We start from the raw sequence: 18,224 nt of genomic DNA on the forward strand, positions 1-18,224 counted from the left end.
CTTGGTCTAAGAACGGAATCTGAACGGTGGAAGGGCACTGGCGGCGGGAGGCCTCATTAGGGAAAGCACGCCTCGGTTTAAGAACGGATTCGGTTTAAGAATGGACTTCAGGAACGGATTAAGTTTGTAAACCAAGGTACCACTGTATTAGTTGCCCTGCAATGCATTGTACAGTGGTACCTCGAGTTACAGACACTTCAGGTTACAGATGCTTCAGGTTTCAGACTCCGTTAACCCAGAAATAACACCTCGGGTTAAGAACTTTACCTCAGGAATGAGAACAGAAATCGTGTGGCGGCGGCACAGCAAGCCCCATTATCTAAAGTGGTACCTCAGGTTAAGAACAGTTTCAGGTTAAGAACGGACCTCCAGAACAAATTAAGTCCTTAACCCGAGGTACCACTATATAGTCCTGGGTTTCCAATGCAATGGGAGCTCACCCCGTCGCAGGGATTCGAACCACCGACCTTCTGATCGGCAAGCCCTAGGCTCTGTGGTTTAACCCACAGCGCCACCTGCATCCCCAACAATACCTACTTACGTCTCTGCAAATGCTCCGAGATTAGCACCTTGTCAAGAAACACAAGGCAGGTGCTTCAGAAATAGTGTCATTATGACTGTAACTGCAAAATGCTAATCACTAAGCCACAAGTAGTTTGTTAGCCACATAAGTTGCTGATTAAAGATGGAACAGCAAAACTGACATTCTTCCCGTCAACAGGAAGTCACTAATATGTATGCTGCTGCCAAAAGATCAGAGTGTCCTTTAAACATATATATTTGAGCTCTTTTCAAGCGAGTCACTCAGTGATGTCATTTCAGCAAAGTAGACTGAGAAAGAGCAACAAAGAGTCCTCATGTGAGAAGCCAGAGGCAGACCATACAGGTATGGCATATATACACCTGTCTCTGTCAGCTAACAGGTGAGAGGCCTCCCTTAGGTGACCAGCCTCCAAGGGCCAAACAAGACACAATGGACGATGCCTTTGTCCCTGCTCTGTTGACACAGCCAGTGGTGGCACCTGATATTTAAACTCAAAAAGTGTGCCCTCCTCTGCCATTATATTCGGGTATTTCTCATGCCAGCCCAGCTTATATCTTGCTTTGGACAAGTGTATCACTGAGGAGAAAAGTACACAAAGCAATAGAGGGTGGCAAGGTAAGGCACAGGACGGGGCAGGTTAGGTTTGTCGCTTTATTTATTTAACAACTGACTACCTTGTCTTTGGTGTGTCTGTGGTTAAACCACAGAGCCTAGGGCTTGCCGATCAGAAGGTCGGAGGTTCGAATCCCCGCAACGGGGTGAGCTCCCGTTGCTTAGTCCCTGCTCCTGCCAACCTAGCAGTTCGAAAGCATGTCAAAGTGCAAGTAGATAAATAGGTACCGCTCCGGCGGGAAGGTAAACAGCGTTTCCGTGTGCTGCTCTGGTTCGCCAGAAGTGGCTTAGTCATGCTGGCCACATGACCTGGAAAAACTGTCTGTGGACAAACGCCGGCTCCCTCAGCCTGTAAAGCGAGATGAGCACCGCAACCCCAGAGTTGGCCACGACTGGACCTAATGGTCATGGGTCCCTTTACCTTTACTTTCAGGGCATGCTTCTGGGATAGATCTCCCCTCACCCAGGCACAAAACGTGCTGCTAAAAAACAGAGGTCTGCTCACTCTGTACATAAATGGGGCAAACATGGGAACAAACAAATGCAACTGCCGCCCCCCCCCCCAACCACTGTGTTCCATTCGGCCCTTGTCTGTAGGCAATGAATGAACACAGGCATGAGAATGAAGAAGCCGGCCATGACCGCTTCCATTATGTCAAGTTTGGCTCACAAATGATAAAACAGGGTTTATGCATTTATAGGACCGCCTCTCCTGGTATGCCCTGCAGAGGACCTTAAGGTCCATGAATAATCATAGTTTGGAGGTCCCGGGCTCTAAGGAAGTCATATTATCCTCCACCAGAGCCAAAGCCTTCTCAGTGATGGCTCTGACCTGGTGGAATGCTCTGTCCCATGAGACCAGGGCCCTGCAGGTTTTAACTTCCTTCCGCAGGGCCTGTAAGACAGAGCTATTCCGCCTGTCTTTCAATTTGAACTTAGCCTGATCTTTTATTCTCCTTCCTTCCCTCCCCGTCCCCTTTTTATGAAGATTACCCGCTCTTGGATCCCACAGCTAATTCTCCCCTGGTCTCCTCGCTGGCCCAAATAGGACTAATTTAGCCAGCTAGCCCTGGTGATCATCTAATGTTTATTGGATGGATTTCCCCCCTAAATTGACTTTTGAATTCTGAATTTATTGTTATTCAAGTTTTATACAGTATTTTATGCTGTTTTTAGTTGCATCAATTGTTTTAAATTTGTTGTTAGCCGCCCTGAGCCCGGTTTTCTGGACCGGGAAGGGCAGGGTATAAATAAAAAATTATTGTTATTTATTATTATTATATATGGTGCTTGAAGCCAGAGCTCTGGTACTTAAGACATCAACTCCCAAGCCAAAGACAGAGAGAATGAGACTCTTGCGACAAGCCTTGGGGACTTCTGGCTACACTAAGCTCTTGCTTCTTCTTCTTGTTGTTGTTGTTTAGTCGTTTAGTCGTGTCCGACTCTTTGTGACCCCATGGACCAGAGCACGCCAGGCACCTCTGTCCTCCACTACTTCCCGCAGTTTGGTCAAATCTTGCTTCTTAGCTCTCCCCATTCCCTTCACCGCTTCACAAGGGGGACAGCCCCCCTCCCCCCGCAGAATAAGTATGATTTTATCATAAACTGGTTTCCAATAGACTATTAAAACTTTTTATGTTAAACTGAGTGAGAGGTGCTATGACAAAACAGTGGAAATCTCAGAACAAAGCACAGGTTTCGGTTTATTACTTGCAAGCGCCAAGGGCTCAAATAAAAATGAAAACAAAACTAGGCAGCAGCTCACACAAGTAGTTGGAGTCACTTTAAACCGCCCATGGAAGATACCGTGCTATTGGGATAAACAGATTCTTCAGCAGCTTCAGGAGCAAACGGTTGTGTCGGCGCTGGTTAACATAATATATAAAAGGATGTCACATAGAGGACATCCAAATATGTAAAAGGATGTCACATAGAGGAGGGAGAAAGGTTGTTTTCTGCTGCTTCAGAGAAGCGGACACGGAGCAATGGATCCAAACTACAAGAAAGAAGATTCCACCTAAACATTAGGAAGAACTTCCTGACAGTAAGAGCTGTTCGACAGTGGAATTTGCTGCCAAGGAGTGTGGTGGAGTCTCCTTCTTTGGAGGTCTTTAAGCAGAGGCTTGACAACCATATGTCAGGAGTGCTCTGATGGTGTTTCCTGCTTGGCAGGGGGTTGGACTCCATGGCTCTTGTGGTCTCTTCCAACTCTATGATTCTATCATTCTATCATTCTATGATTCTATAAGAGAAACTTCGTGGATTCAGATAAATACGAACACTTTGGAATTATTGAGCTGCCCAACATTAACTGACAGTGTCATTGCTATATGGTCTTCACTGGAACACTCCTCCAGTACTTGTCTGTTCAAACAGGAAGATTATAGTACTCTGCAGTTTCTCATGGAAATTTAGCATCAAAAGCTACGTTGCGTGTTCTACTGGTATAGCTTACCAAGCTTAGTAGCTCCCTCTGGTGGATAGTCAGGAAATTGACCCTCCGAAGGAACACTCACGGTGCGCCGGAGGCAACGCCCTTTGGAAGGCTCCGATGCCTGTTCCTGCCCTCCTTCCACAGCCATCTGCACATGAAAGAGACACAGGCAGGTTATAAATTTCTTTTTTCCCAACATAAAAAGCAATCAAGAACTTTTCCTGCCCAGAACTAATGCCTTGATTCCATAAGCACTGGTCGGCAAAACTGAGGGCTATTTAGATGACATCTGGGCACATCTGCAATCTAGTTTTTATTTGAAACCGTGCATGGCAAAAGGATGCAAGCATCACAATTCCACACACAATGCAATTAAAAGGTCAAAAGAAATCCTGTATTTCTCTGTTGCAGCAGAAACAAAAAGGGAATTGGGGCAGCGTAATACATTTTATCACAGCACAAACTTTTGTGGAGCAAAGTTCACTTTGTCAGATGTGCAATGCATCAAGTTATCGTTTCCAACTGTGTCTCGAAAAACTCTCCCGACTTTCTCCAATGCCCCCAGGGTTCCCTGCGCTCCCACTACAAAACTGAATATATTAGAAAATGAAATAGGCAGGTGTAAGCCACTCTGTGGGTAAAAGCATCCCAGCGCCAGGGATGAAATCTGGGACCTTGTCTCTCTGACCAAGGGTTGGTTTCTTTTGTGACAGAGTTATAAATTGCCCCAAGTGTACTTTCTGCTAACAAAGAGCTAGAGTGAAAGCAGAGAAAGACACTGTGACACAGCAGCGTAGCGTGGGTTGTCAGCACCCGGGGCAAGGCAAGTAATTTGCGCCCCCTAACCTGCCGCTGCTGCCAGCTTCCTGGTCTGGTCTGGTGTGGTTCTCTCCCACGCTCAGCGCTGTGCTGGGCGGCCACTGCACTGTCCCTCCCCCAGATAGTCTCTCGCTCTCTCTCCGCACCGCACGCCTGGCACCCACCACCTCCACAGTGGGCGGCGACCCGGTGGCTCAGATCGGATTCGCACAGCCAGCACTGCAGTGAGAGAGAGTGAGTGAGCCAGGTAGGGGCAGAGAGCTGCAAGTGCGAGCGCGCCCCCCCCAGATGTTGCGCCCGGTGTGGCCGGCCCCCCCTGCACCCCCACGCTACGCCACTGCTGCGACAGGCATATCGTAATTTTGGATGGGTGGGAATTGGGGACAGATGCTCCGCCAGGGGCACACAACCACCACCAATATGTTGACATATATGGATTTAGTATGTTACATGTTCTCTCACATTAGTTGCAGTTTTCCAGACTGAAATTCACACTTTCAGCTCAGCTTTCTGCCCAGCTCCCCTGATTGTTCTTCAGTTCCTTAGTCATGGAGTCCCACATGCATATTTATGTGTCTACAGACTCAGCTGGGGGGGGTTTAAAAAAATACAGTATTTTTTGCTCCATAAGATGCACCAGACCACAAGATGCACCTAGATTTTGGAGGAGGAAAACAAGAAAAAAAATATTTTGAATCTCAGAAGCCAGAAGAGCAAGAGGGATCGCTGCGCAGTGAAAGCAGCAATCCCTCTTGCTGTTCTGGCTTCTGGGATAGCTGCGCAGCCTGCATTTGCTCCATAAGAAGCACACACATTTCCCTTACTTTTTAGGAGGGAAAAAGTGAGTTTTATAGAGCAAAAAATACGGTATGTCCACTCTTCCTCCTTTAGGCATTGGAACAAATCATGCAATGCACTAAGAAAGATTTGGACAGCAAATTTCATTGGGCCAAGTATTTGTAAAACCAAGATCTGCAAGGTCATAAACCAGGAGTGGCACGCCTAAATTATGCAGTATCGCTGCTTGCCCCTCTTCCTTCTCATCAATCCTCTATTGTCAGCACAAGCTTGCCTTGCTCTTAAGTTTCTGTTTTCAAGAAGGGAGACTTCACCCTCCAAGAAGCTCCAAGCCAGCTGATGGAGCAGTTCTGGTTGCCCAGCGCAGAAATTCCACTTGGCCCTGTCAATTATTCATCCCCTGCACTTGCGAGTTTTTGCTGATATTTCCTTTCCAGCTGAACACTCTCATGACCGTGTCTGCAATTACCTTTTAAGATATGGCTAGAACTCAGCATACTATCTCTCTATCCAGACACATCTAGAGATACATATAAAGTTTCTCATATTCGTGTATGTTCTCAATATTTTTGAAAGTTATTGGCTAGATTCCTTTTTCATTTGTAAAGTTTCTTTTTAAGCATTACACAGTCGAGGCATCCACCTCTTTAATCCCCGGTGTGGGAAATCTTTCTCAGCCCAAGAGAACCGTCAAGGGGCAACCAGCCAGTGGTGGGTGGAGCCCGAGCCAAACATGGGCGTCATAGCTGTCAACTTACAGATTTGCAAATAAGGGACCAGCAGCCTCGAAAATAAGGGATCCGCAGCCAAAATAAGGGATTTTGTGAGCACAGGTATGTTCAACTTCTGAGCCCCTCCGAGCCAAAGGCAGGAAGCCCAGCCAGCAGCCAAACGAAGCCTCAAGCGGTTGTTCCCACAGCACAGCAACCCAGCAATGGGGATGCAGCAAGGGAAACCACCGTCACCTCTCTGCTGGGAAGCGCTGAGCAAAGGCGAGTCCCCAGGCAACACGGCCGATTTGATTGGTACAAGGCATGCAAGCTCCACCCCTGAGTCGTTCTTAGACTCCTTATTGGGTGAGCAATGCAGCCAAGCAACAGCGTTGGAGCCTCCCTCCTCCCTGGCCGGTAGGGAGGGAGGGAGAGGAGCTGCTTCCTTTGAAACCTGGGAAATTTAAGGGACATCATCAATAAGGGACAGCAGCGGGACACAGAGCTGGGATAATGGACTTTCCCACCAAGTAAGGGACGGTTGACATCTATGACGGGCGTGGCCAGAGGAAAAGTAGGTGGAGCAAAGGATGCAAAACCCTTGCCTTTCCACAGGAGACCACGTTCCAGCAGACAAAAAAGGTCCACACCCACAAACACCCACCTACCCCTGACATTATCACACTGTTTAAGGACATAGCCAAGCCAGGCAAAAGCACTCAAGGAGGGTATGGAGCAGGGCTGGTGGAAGTCTGGGCTTGGCCAGAGCCTGCTTTATGCTCCCTCTGGAAAATTTAATGCAGAAGTCCACTGTCCTCTTATATATCTGAATAGTAACTGGATGGTCAGTGAACCACGTGTGGCTTATAGCTTACCAATAACCCCCTCTTACCTATTCCTCTCTAGTGACCTAAGTTTTTAACTGCCAACCTTCTCAAAGCTAATGAAAGAAAAGTGGTCCAAGCCTTTTTGTAACATGCTGATGGGAGACAAAGAGGGATAACTTGGCTGGAAAGTGGAACGTGTTTTGAGAAGACAACTGGCCTTCCTGCTATTCTGATCTACAGCTACGTTTGCTTTGGCTATATGTCCCAGAAGTAATTCCCCAAGTGAGAAATCCTCAGCAAATGGTTTAGATAAAGCACAGAATTGTAGAGTTAAAAGGGACCCTGAGGATCATCTGGTCCCATCCCCGGAAATGCATGAATATGCAGTTGTCCCATAGGGGATTAAACCTGCAACCTTGACATTATCAGCACCATATATCGACTCCTTTTCAGGATTCCCTGGTTCGTAAGTGGTATGCTCTTTCTAGGTGGCAGAAATATTCAGACCTTCCCTTCAGAACTACACTTTGTGCTAGTTTTATTGCAAGTATAATGTGCCAGAGTGCAGGGATGAGATATGGCAGATAGGAGATTCAAGATCCTGCTCTGGAGCTTCAGGGCAAGTTAGTCTCCAAGCCAAACCTATCTCATAGTGACATGAGTTTAATTCCTGCTCTGAGCTTCTTGTAGAAAGGGCAGAATGCTGACATAACAGACTGATCTATTTTTAAAAAACTGATTTTTATTGAAATTTTCAAATATACATTTCCATCACTGAATATCCACCATTATAATTGTACATCCATCAACTTCCCTCCTTCCCCTTCCATGGTTCTTTGAATTTCCCCATAATTTCTGCATATTCTAACAAAAAATCCATTTAATTTAGTCCCCCCATTATATCTCTTTATTATATGCTATACAATGGTACCTCGGGTTATGTTACCTTCGGGTAACGTAATTTCAGGTTGCAAATGCGACAAACCTGGAAGTGTATACTTCCGGCTTTTGCCACGCACGCATGCGCAGAAGTGGTTTTGTGTGTGTGTGTGCAGAAGTGCTCTAACGCACTGTGCGCATGCACAGAAGTGGCGCCTCTGGATATGGACTTTTCGGGGAAAGTACGGACCCCCAGGACGAATTAAGTTCGTATCCAGAAGGTCTACTCTATTGTTGAATTTACCTTAATCCTGCTAGTGTTTTCACTTGCTTGCAATTATTTTCCAAAAATTCCACTCCTCTTTATATATTTGATCTCCTTGCTCTCTTATTCTGTTAGTAGGCCTGCATATTCTATCATTTTAAGCTGCCATTCTTTCTTCTTAGGAAGCTCTCTCACCTTCCACTTTGGGGCCAACAAAATCTGAGCTGCTGTAGCTGCGTACATAAATAAAAAACAAACAGACTGATCTAGTGCCAAGCAGAAAATTGAAGAGGAACATACAGTCCCCAGTCTCTAAATATGGTAAGTTAAAGAACAGAATTAGTAATTTTTTCTTAAAGGATTCTAAATGGGAGGGATGTAAAGGGGGGGGGGAGGAGAACAACTTGTAATAACAGTGATGTAATGGACACTATCCAATAGGCTCTAGTCACATCCATTACTCAATGCAAGTACCAGGTTGATCGCGATCTCAACCCTGCTCTGGTCAATCCTCCAATGACAATGGGTAGATCAATGTCAATATTTTTATACTGTGAGTAGATCGCAGTCTCTTGGGAGTTGGACGTGCCTGCTGTACAGCAACAACTAGCTATGAGCAGGGTGTTAGTAGAAAGGGCATTTTCCTAACAATAAGTCATTGTTGTCTGAGTGCTGGGATAATGCAATGCCCTGGAAACAGAAGTGACACCATGCAAAAAGAGGCATTCAGATCTCATGCAACTATTGGGTAACATCTGCACAAAAATAAAAGCCTGTTGTCAGGGAAGGCCCATAAACCTTAGTTCTTATCGGAAGAATTTATCATACACCAGCAAAGTCTTCAGCTGATAATTACCTATCACATTCTAGCACTTCCAACAAAAGGACTGATACTATTCACATCCTTCTGGCACAGCAGCTGAAACAAACACCCAGTTATATCACTCAAGTTTTACTTTACTTTGTTGGAAAGTAAAACCCCCAGGTGGTTGTCACCAATGGAAGCTAAGGCGGTGAAAAAACTTAATATGGACTCTAATTGGCCAAAATATTGTGAAATCTTAGAACAAGATGGTGAGAAGCTCAAACTTCAGAGTTACGAGAAACTAAAGTCCAAAGTTCGAGAAACTAAAGTCCAAAGAACAAGATGGTGAGAAGCTCAAACTTCAGAGTTACGAGAAACTAAAGTCCAAAGTCCAAAGTTGGTTACATTATCGTCAGATAAATGAGACATTTAAGCAGGATAGGAAAATAGGATTTCAGAAGGAGAGGTCAAAGTTAGAAACAGAACTGTTAGAACCCAATACTAAAAATTTGTCTAGGATGTATAACTTGCTGTTGAAATGGAATACACAGGATGAAACGGTGAAATCAGCTATGATTAAATGGGCACAGGATATCGGTCATGACATTATGTTTGCTGACTGGGAACAGTTATGGACCACTGGTGTTAAGTTCACGGCATGTAATGCCTTAAAAGAAAACATAATGAAAATGATTTACAGGTGGTACATGACCCCAGTCAAGCTTGCAAAAATTTACCATTTGCCCAATAACAAATGTTGGAAATGTAATGAGGCTGAAGGTACCTTTTATCACCTTTGGTGGACCTGCCCAAAGATTAAAGCCTTTTGGGAAATGATCTATAATGAAATTAAGAAAGTCCTTAAATGGACTTTTCCTAAGAAACCTGAGGCTTTTCTCCTGGGCATGGTTGGCCAAATGGTGCCAAAAAAGGATAGGACTTTCTTTATGTATGCAACTACAGCAGCAAGAATCCCTTTGGCAAAGTATTGGAAGATGCAAGAACTACCTACTCTGGAAGAATGGCAGACAAAGGTGACAGACTTTATGGGATTGGCAGAGATGACCGGCAGAATCTGCGACCAGGGGAAAGAGACGGTGGAAGAGGATTGGAAGAAATTCAAAATATATCTTAAAAATTGTTGTAAAATTGAGGAATGTTAAGATGTCAAGGGGTAAGAAGTAGAGAATTACAGCTGTAACTAATAAATTTAAGGAAATTTAATGAAAAGGAAGATAATTAGATAAATTGACTAAAGGGTTGCTAAAGAATTTTGGAATAAGGATGCAGCGAAAGGGAGGTAAGGGGAAGTCGATATATGTTTAATGTTGTGTATGTTTTTGTTTTGTGATGTGTTTGTTTTTTATTATGTGTTTGAAAAATTAATAAAATTTATATATATATATATATATATATATTTGCTTTCGTAGATTTTCACGGGTACAGGAATGCAGGTTTTGGTGTCCTCGGGTGTCTTCCCGTGTAAAAGTTGGGGTGTCTAGGCGACGTTTCGACGAGGTCTCACTCGTCATCTTCAGGCTGGTGCTTTCGGCTTCTTGTTACTGGAACAGAGCAGGATCTCAGTGTTTGAGTTCCTATAAATACTGTTGAGGGGGTGTGGTGTATAGCCTCCAATGTTCTGGGCAGAGAGGAAGTTCCCAGGCTAGTGTGCCTTTTCTTCTTTTGTTCCTTAATTACTTGAGGGATATCTTGAGTGATTTCTTGAGTGATATCCTGAGTACCACTTAGGTGGGTCATTAGGTGTGACCTAATGACCCACCTAAGTGGTACTCAGGATATCACTCAAGAAATCACTCAAGATATCCCTCAAGTAATTAAGGAACAAAAGAAGAAAAGGCACACTAGCCTGGGAACTTCCTCTCTGCCCAGAACATTGGAGGCTATACACCACACCCCCTCAACAGTATTTATAGGAACTCAAACACTGAGATCCTGCTCTGTTCCAGTAACAAGAAGCCGAAAGCACCAGCCTGAAGATGACGAGTGAGACCTCGTCGAAACGTCGCCTAGACACCCCAACTTTTACACGGGAAGACACCCGAGGACACCAAAACCTGCATATATATATATATATATATATATATATTTGCTTTCGTAGATTTTCACGGGTACAGGAATGCAGGTTTTGGTGTCCTCGGGTGTCTTCCCGTGTAAAAGTTGGGGTGTCTAGGCGACGTTTCGACGAGGTCTCACTCGTCATCTTCAGGCTGGTGCTTTCGGCTTCTTGTTACTGGAACAGAGCAGGATCTCAGAAACCCCAAGGATAAAATTCCTCAGAAACCCCAAGGATAAAATCCAGTTGGAAAACCAAGGGGTCTATGAAATACCCTACAAAGTCTGCCCAGCCACGTACATTGGACAAACAAACAGACGAATAAATGCACGTATCGCAGAACACAAGAATGCCGTCAAAAAAGAAGAAAAAACTTCCTCTCTTTTCCAACACATGAAAGAAACAGGACACGAAATTAATTTTGCAGATTCCAAATTGCTCTTTAACATGGAACATCACCACAAGAGAATAATCATGGAAGCCATCGAGATAGAGAAACACCCTCACAACATGAACAAGCGTGACGACACATCCCGCTTGCCAGACATCTGGAAATTAGCCCTCCCCACAAAAACTGACACCAGATCCAGAGGCACACAGAACGCCATCACCAATCAACCACACCAGACCCAAACCCAGACCCTCTCCACAGATAAATTACAGACACCATCCAGTAGCCAAACCATGGTGGCACCTCCGGATGCTGCACCCCCCTGCAATCCCTACACAGATCTGGCTGACACAGGCCACAAAACCACAGCTCGCCCCTATACACGAAGCCAAGCCAGAGCACAACTAAGTGCAGTACAGCCATCTTCTCAGAAAAACTCTTCACAAAGTTCAAGAGGTCAAGACACAAAGACTTTAGCAACTAATCCACACCTAATGACCCACCTAAGTGGTACTCAGGATATCACTCAAGAAATCACTCAAGATATCCCTCAAGTAATTAAGGAACAAAAGAAGAAAAGGCACACTAGCCTGGGAACTTCCTCTCTGCCCAGAACATTGGAGGCTATACACCACACCCCCTCAACAGTATTTATAGGAACTCAAACACTGAGATCCTGCTCTGTTCCAGTAACAAGAAGCCGAAAGCACCAGCCTGAAGATGACGAGTGAGACCTCGTCGAAACGTCGCCTAGACACCCCAACTTTTACACGGGAAGACACCCGAGGACACCAAAACCTGCATATATATATATATATATATATATCACTCAAGTTTTAAAGAAACTTCCCAATAATTGTTTTGAATGTAATTATATTCACAATTCTGCCCACTTAAAAATGCACTTTCCCCCTCCCCCGCATGTAGGAAGGATGAGCATCTCTGTGGTTAAGCAACTTTCTCAGATTATTCTTCGTTATATAGAACACAAGACCATCACACTGAACATAATCATATCTCATCTCTACTATGTTATAGGAGAAGATGATTTTGTTGCATTTAAGCGGCTGCATGTTTAAAATGTGATGTGAGAAATCACCGTGAACAATCGTAAACTGTGTCGGTGGGTTCAAAATGTGCAGGCTTATGCCAGCCCATCACATTTACCTATGCCTGAAAGGTAGACCAAAAAATATTCAGTAGTGGCAAATCAGTGCCTTAACATTTATATGCTACTTCTGAATACTCAAAGTGGTTTACACATTTATCACAGAGCGAGTGGGTCTGAGGGAGAGTTAGCTTGTCTAAGGCAGCCCAGGGAGTCCACTGCTCTTGAGCTTAGACCAGGCTTCCTCATCCTTGGCCCTCCAGATGTTTTTGGCCTACAACTCCCATGATCCCTACCTAGCAGGACAAGTGGTCAGGGATGATGGGATTTGTAGTCCAAAACATCTGGAGGGCCGAGGTTGAGGAAGCCTGGCTTAGACTCAGCCATTGTGCTATACAAGTCCTGCGGTTATCTTCCAACATGAGACTGTGTAATTAAAAATCCTGAGTCTCTCAATTCACCTGCAGTCCAGTATGGTAATTACTAGATTGACCAACTCACCTAAAAATCCAGAATAAGTTTGGGAGGTGGGGGGGGGGTGAGTTGCCTGCATTTTTTTTTTGTGAATTGCCAAGAAGGCAAGGGCAATACAGTGTTTTCTTCAGTTGAATACTTTAGGTCAGGGGTGGGGAAGCTTTCTGGCTCCATGGGCCAGATCCTTATCAGGATGCGCCACATTTTACGTGTGGGTGGCCTTGTGGAGTTTGGAACAAACAGGGTTAAAACTCCGTGGTGCCCTGCATCTGGGAGGGGCCGGAAGCAGGGCCAGGCGTCACAGGCTTTGTCTGTGAGTTACTTTCAGTTCTCACTGAGAGACGCTGAAAGACACAGCTAAGCAGACAGGCTGTGTCAGTGTGCTTTTGGAAGCACGGAGAGATGCCGGAATGGCGGAGGTTTCCGATGGACTGATTTATGGCTTGTAAATAAACGCTTCTAGAGATAAGAACCGATCTGTCTTTTGGACTTGATTTTATCCCTTTCTCACATGGACTCAGGACTGCTGCATTACTCTGCTGGGCCAGCTCAGAGCTAAAACTGGGAAGCTTGCTGGACCCAATATCCCGGACGGGGAATTTATTTTTCATATTCCGCAGAGGCCTTGCTTGGGAACTGTAGCACAAGGTGATTATGGAAGTGCCGAGCATATGGCTAGCAAGGCACTTATTTCATAGAATCATAGAATCATAGAGTTGGAAGAGACCATAAGGGCCATCGAGTCCAACCCCCTGCCAAGCAGGAAACACCATCAGAGCACTCCTGACATATGGCTGTCAAGCCTCTGCTTAAAGACCTCCAAAGAAGGAGACTCCACCACACTCCTTGGCAGCAAATTCCACTGTCGAACAGCTCTTACTGTTAGGAAGTTCTTCCTAATATTTAGGTGGAATCTTCTTTCTTGTAGTTTGGATCCATTGCTCCGTGTCTGCTTCTCTGGAGCAGCAGAAAACAACCTTTCTCCCTCCTCTATGTGACATCCTTTTATATATTTGAACATGGCTATCATATCACCCCTTAACCTCCTCTTCTCCAGGCTCTTCTTCCCCCCTCTCCCCTGAGTGTGTGTTAAAAACAGGCTTATTCTTGGAGCTGAGGATGCGTGTTCTGGCTGGATTCAACCTTCACTCTTCAGCTGTCCAACAGGAGTTAAATCCTGCTGCACTGGCAATGCATGCCTGTTCCCAGCAGGGGACAGGCATGCACAACTGAAGTAAGTACACTCTTTCCTCACAAGTATGAGATGGGGAGAAAAGCAGCCTCTGCTTTCAATTGCCTAGACAACATCTGGGGGCTGCTTCCTTTAGTGGTGTGTGCCTATTCTCAGTAGGAAACAGGCGTGCACAGACAAACTGAGCATGATTTATCTCCAATTCATAAACTGTCAAGCTGATAACAGGTACCTGCTGTTGATAAAGCAAAGGGACATCAGTTGATTGACAGGTAACATGGCTTGGGAGATATGGCATCCTGCGGCAACTGAGCCCCTGGCTGGCCAAGATTGGCTGCAGGCTAGACCTTTCCCAGCATTGCTGCAAGTCCAGGGTGGAAACCCTTTGGCTTTCTAGATGTTGCTGAACAACTCCTCCCATCAGCCCCAAGGATGATGGTAAATGGGAAAGCCAAGAAACATCTGGAAAGCCAAGAAGATCTGGAAAGCAAGAAGATCAAACCTATCCATTCTGAAGGAAATCAGCCCTGAGTGCTCACTGGAAGGACTGATCCTGAAGCTGAGGCTCCAATACCTTGGCCACCTCATGAGAAGAGAAGACTCCCTGGAAGACCCTGATGTTGGGAAAGATGGAGGGCACAAGGAGAAGGGGATGACAGAGGACGAGATGGTTGGACAGTGTTCTTGAAGAGACTAACATGAGTTTGACCAAACTGTGGGAGGCAGTGTAAGACAGGAGTGCCTGACGTGCTCTGGTCCATGGGGTCACAAAGAGTCGGACACGACTAAACGACAACATCTGGAGGGGCAATGGTTCCTCATCCTTCCATAAAAGCTAGCTCACGGTTTGACTGAGTATGTCATCTGTATCTGGGCTTGTGATTTAGCTGTGCCCAGACAATTCACAAGCAAGGTTTGCCCTATGGTTTATAGTTTGTGGTTTGTCTGGAAAGAGCTAAATCAGGAGCCTGGCTTCAGACGACACACTAAGCCAAACTATGGCTTAGCTCAGGCCAACAGAAAAACAACTGGAGATGGAACTAACTGGCCACAATCTCCTCTCTGGAAGTCCACACTTTTGCTTCTTTGCACTAAGTTGTGGTTAGTTTAGCATTACATGCAAAGTGGGATTTTGTTGTTTTTTGCTGCAATGGATGGAGAAGGCCAATGCTCCTCTGAAAGAATGTAACACCCAGAAATCATGACGATGTTAAAATGCTACAAGCCCTTGCTTAGATGTTGGTTCTTTAACACCTATGAATAATGCACCCAGTGAATCCCTGCGGATCAAATCGCCATAATACTGTCTTCTCCCTTTCCTTCCTGCACATACAATAGATTTATAATTTAGAGTAACAGCATTTGCAACCGCTCTGAGCAATCTGTGTCAGTAACACCTCATCACAACTGTAGAATTAGCAAACAGCTGTCACAAAGTATATAGTTAACCTCTACAGAGGACCCCAAAGAGGACTACAAACAGATCTGGAAGCACTGCTCCATCTAACAACATGCAAAAACATTCAGCCATCAAGCTCAGCTTCTTTTCGTCTGCTGAAATACACTGGAGCCATTCAGCTCGCCTTTATTCATAAATATTGATAAGACGTGAAAAAATCCATTTTGATACTGCTGTACAGATTTTTCAAACACCCATAAATGCAAGGAAACAGCAATGTGCGCAGGACAATCACTGGACATTAGAGGCAAAACAAAGGGAATGTGAATGGAGGCCATTTTACACAGCTATAAAAACATGCACATTGCCTGTAGCTTTGAGAGTAAAAGAGGAGGAGATTTAAATAAAAGTTTCTCCATACTACAGTAGGAATCACCATCTCTGCCTGCTCCCATCCATCTCAACTCTGTCTTTGAAAGGCTCGTGCTTCATAATATCAACATGGTTTTGGGGTGATGTCCAGCTTACACTGCCTGGTCATTTGATTTATATCCCACTCCTCTTTTCCCCAAAGGAGCCCAAGGATATGCCATTGGCTGCAACCACCTGTACCCCAGGGAACCCACTTTGCTCAACTTAGCCCCGCCTGATGGGCAACTTGATTCCAAGGGTTGGTTGCCATGATCCTGTCACCGGTTGGGATGCAAACACCCAGTGAACCCCAAAACAAGGAAAATTTATTGCTGGACAAAACTAAAAAACTGGAAGCAGGTGTTTCAAATTGGCTTTTCATTTGGGGGACGCGGGAGGCGCTGTGGGTCAAACCTCAGTGCCAAGGACTTGCCAATCAGAAGGTCGGTGGTTCGAATCCCCGCGGCGGGGTGAGCTCCCGTCTTTTGGTCCCAGCTCCTGCCCACCTAGCAGTTCGAAAGCACCCCTAAGTGCAAGTAGATAAATAGGTACCGCTTTATAGCAGGAAGGTAAACGGCGTTTCCGTGTGCTGTGCTGGTGCGCCAGAGCAGCTTCATCACGCTGGCCACGTGACCCGGAAGTGTCTTCGGACAGCGCTGGCTCCCGGCCTCTTAAGTGAGATGAGTGCACAACCCTAGAGTCAGACACGACTGGCCTGTACGGGCAGGGGTACCTTTACCTTTACTGTTTTCATTCAGTGACGCATCTCCTTGAATTGCTTAGACATTAAAGGACATACACCTTCCATGTTTTAATACAATACTGTGATTCCCACCCCCCCGGATTTGGAACCAGGGTGGAATCTACACGCATATAAAAAATGTTCTGAACATGTTTTTTTTAAAAAGCATTTTTTAAAATGCATTGAATTTTCCATGAGGCTCACCATCACCATATAGTCACATTATATATTGCACTTTAAACACACTTAGGGACGCAGGTGGCGCTGTGAGTAAAACCTCAGTGCCTAGGACTTGCCGATCGTATGGTCGGCAGTTCGAATCCCCGCGGCGGGGTGAGATCCCGTTGTTTGGCCCCAGCTCCTGCCCACCTAGCAGTTCGAAAGCACCCCTAAGTGCAAGTAGATAAATGGGTACAGCTTTATAGCGGGAAGGTAAAAGGCGTTTCCGTGTGCTGCGCTGGTTCTGGCTCGCCAGAGCAGCTTCGTCATGCTGGCCACGTGACCCGGAAGTGTCTTCGGACAGCGCTGGCTCCCGGCCTCTTAAGTGAGATGAGTGCACAACCCTAGAGTCAGACACGACTGGCCTGTACGGGCAGGGGTACCTTTACCTTTACTGTTTTCATTCAGTGACGCATCTCCTTGAATTGCTTAGACATTAAAGGACATACACCTTCCATGTTTTAATACAATACTGTGATTCCCACCCCCCCGGATTTGGAACCAGGGTGGAATCTACACGCATATAAAAAATGTTCTGAACATGTTTTTTTTAAAAAGCATTTTTTAAAATGCATTGAATTTTCCATGAGGCTCACCATCACCATATAGTCACATTATATATTGCACTTTAAACACACTTAGGGACGCAGGTGGCGCTGTGAGTAAAACCTCAGTGCCTAGGACTTGCCGATCGTATGGTCGGCAGTTCGAATCCCCGCGGCGGGGTGAGATCCCGTTGTTTGGCCCCAGCTCCTGCCCACCTAGCAGTTCGAAAGCACCCCTAAGTGCAAGTAGATAAATGGGTACAGCTTTATAGCGGGAAGGTAAAAGGCGTTTCCGTGTGCTGCGCTGGTTCTGGCTCGCCAGAGCAGCTTCGTCATGCTGGCCACGTGACCCGGAAGTGTCTTCGGACAGCACTGGCTCCCGGCCTCTAGAGTGAGATGAGTGCACAACCCTAGAGTCTGGCAAGACTGGCCAGAACGGGCAGGGGTACCTTTACCTTTACCTTTACCTTTAAACACACTTAAAATGTTTTATTTACAGCTGTATAACTGAGTCCCAGGTCAAGCAGCTCATAGTGCTTTTTTTTTTTTAAAGGAAACCAGACATGACATAAACTTATTCTTTCTGAAGGAAGTTCAAAATGTTTTTCAGGTTGAATCTTTTCTCTGATTCACTTAAGGCAACAACTCTTGTGGTCATTTTTTTCTTGGGGCATTTTAAGTGAAAATGTAATATTCTTTTTGAAAAGCAGCCATGCCCCTGTAAATGAGAGTCATAAAGAAACCTCCATAATATCTCTCTCTCTCTCTCTCTCTCTTTCTTTCTTTCTTTCTTTCTTTCTTTCTTTCTTTCTTTCTTTCTTTCTTTCTTTCTTTCTTTCTTTCTTTCTTTCTTTCTGGATTTTGCCAGACTTTCTGTTCTTACTTTGCATCTGTGTCAATGATAATATGATGCAACTCAAGATTCTTATTTTGCTGTTTAAACTTCTGAGATTCGTTTGTGATAGCTGATCAACTG

General features: G+C 45.3%; 1 protein-coding gene across 9 annotated transcripts in view; it reads right to left on the reverse strand.

Moving 5' to 3' along the window:
- The window catches only part of RASAL2 (RAS protein activator like 2), a 227,051-nt gene that overhangs the window by 120,227 nt on the left and 88,600 nt on the right, over window positions 1-18,224 (reverse strand). For all 9 annotated transcript variants that reach the window (XR_014169349.1, XR_014169350.1, XM_081915024.1 and 6 more), the window contains exon 3: window positions 3,612-3,738. Coding sequence is in view for 7 of the 9 variants with exons in the window: in XM_081915024.1 (XP_081771150.1) it covers window positions 3,612-3,738 (127 nt within the window). In the remaining 2 variants the exon portion in view is untranslated. The remainder of the gene's footprint in view (window positions 1-3,611; window positions 3,739-18,224) is intronic.

Source organism: Podarcis melisellensis (genome assembly GCF_964234715.1).
Source record: "Podarcis melisellensis genome assembly, chromosome: 6".
Lineage (NCBI taxonomy): Eukaryota > Metazoa > Chordata > Lepidosauria > Squamata > Lacertidae > Podarcis > Podarcis melisellensis.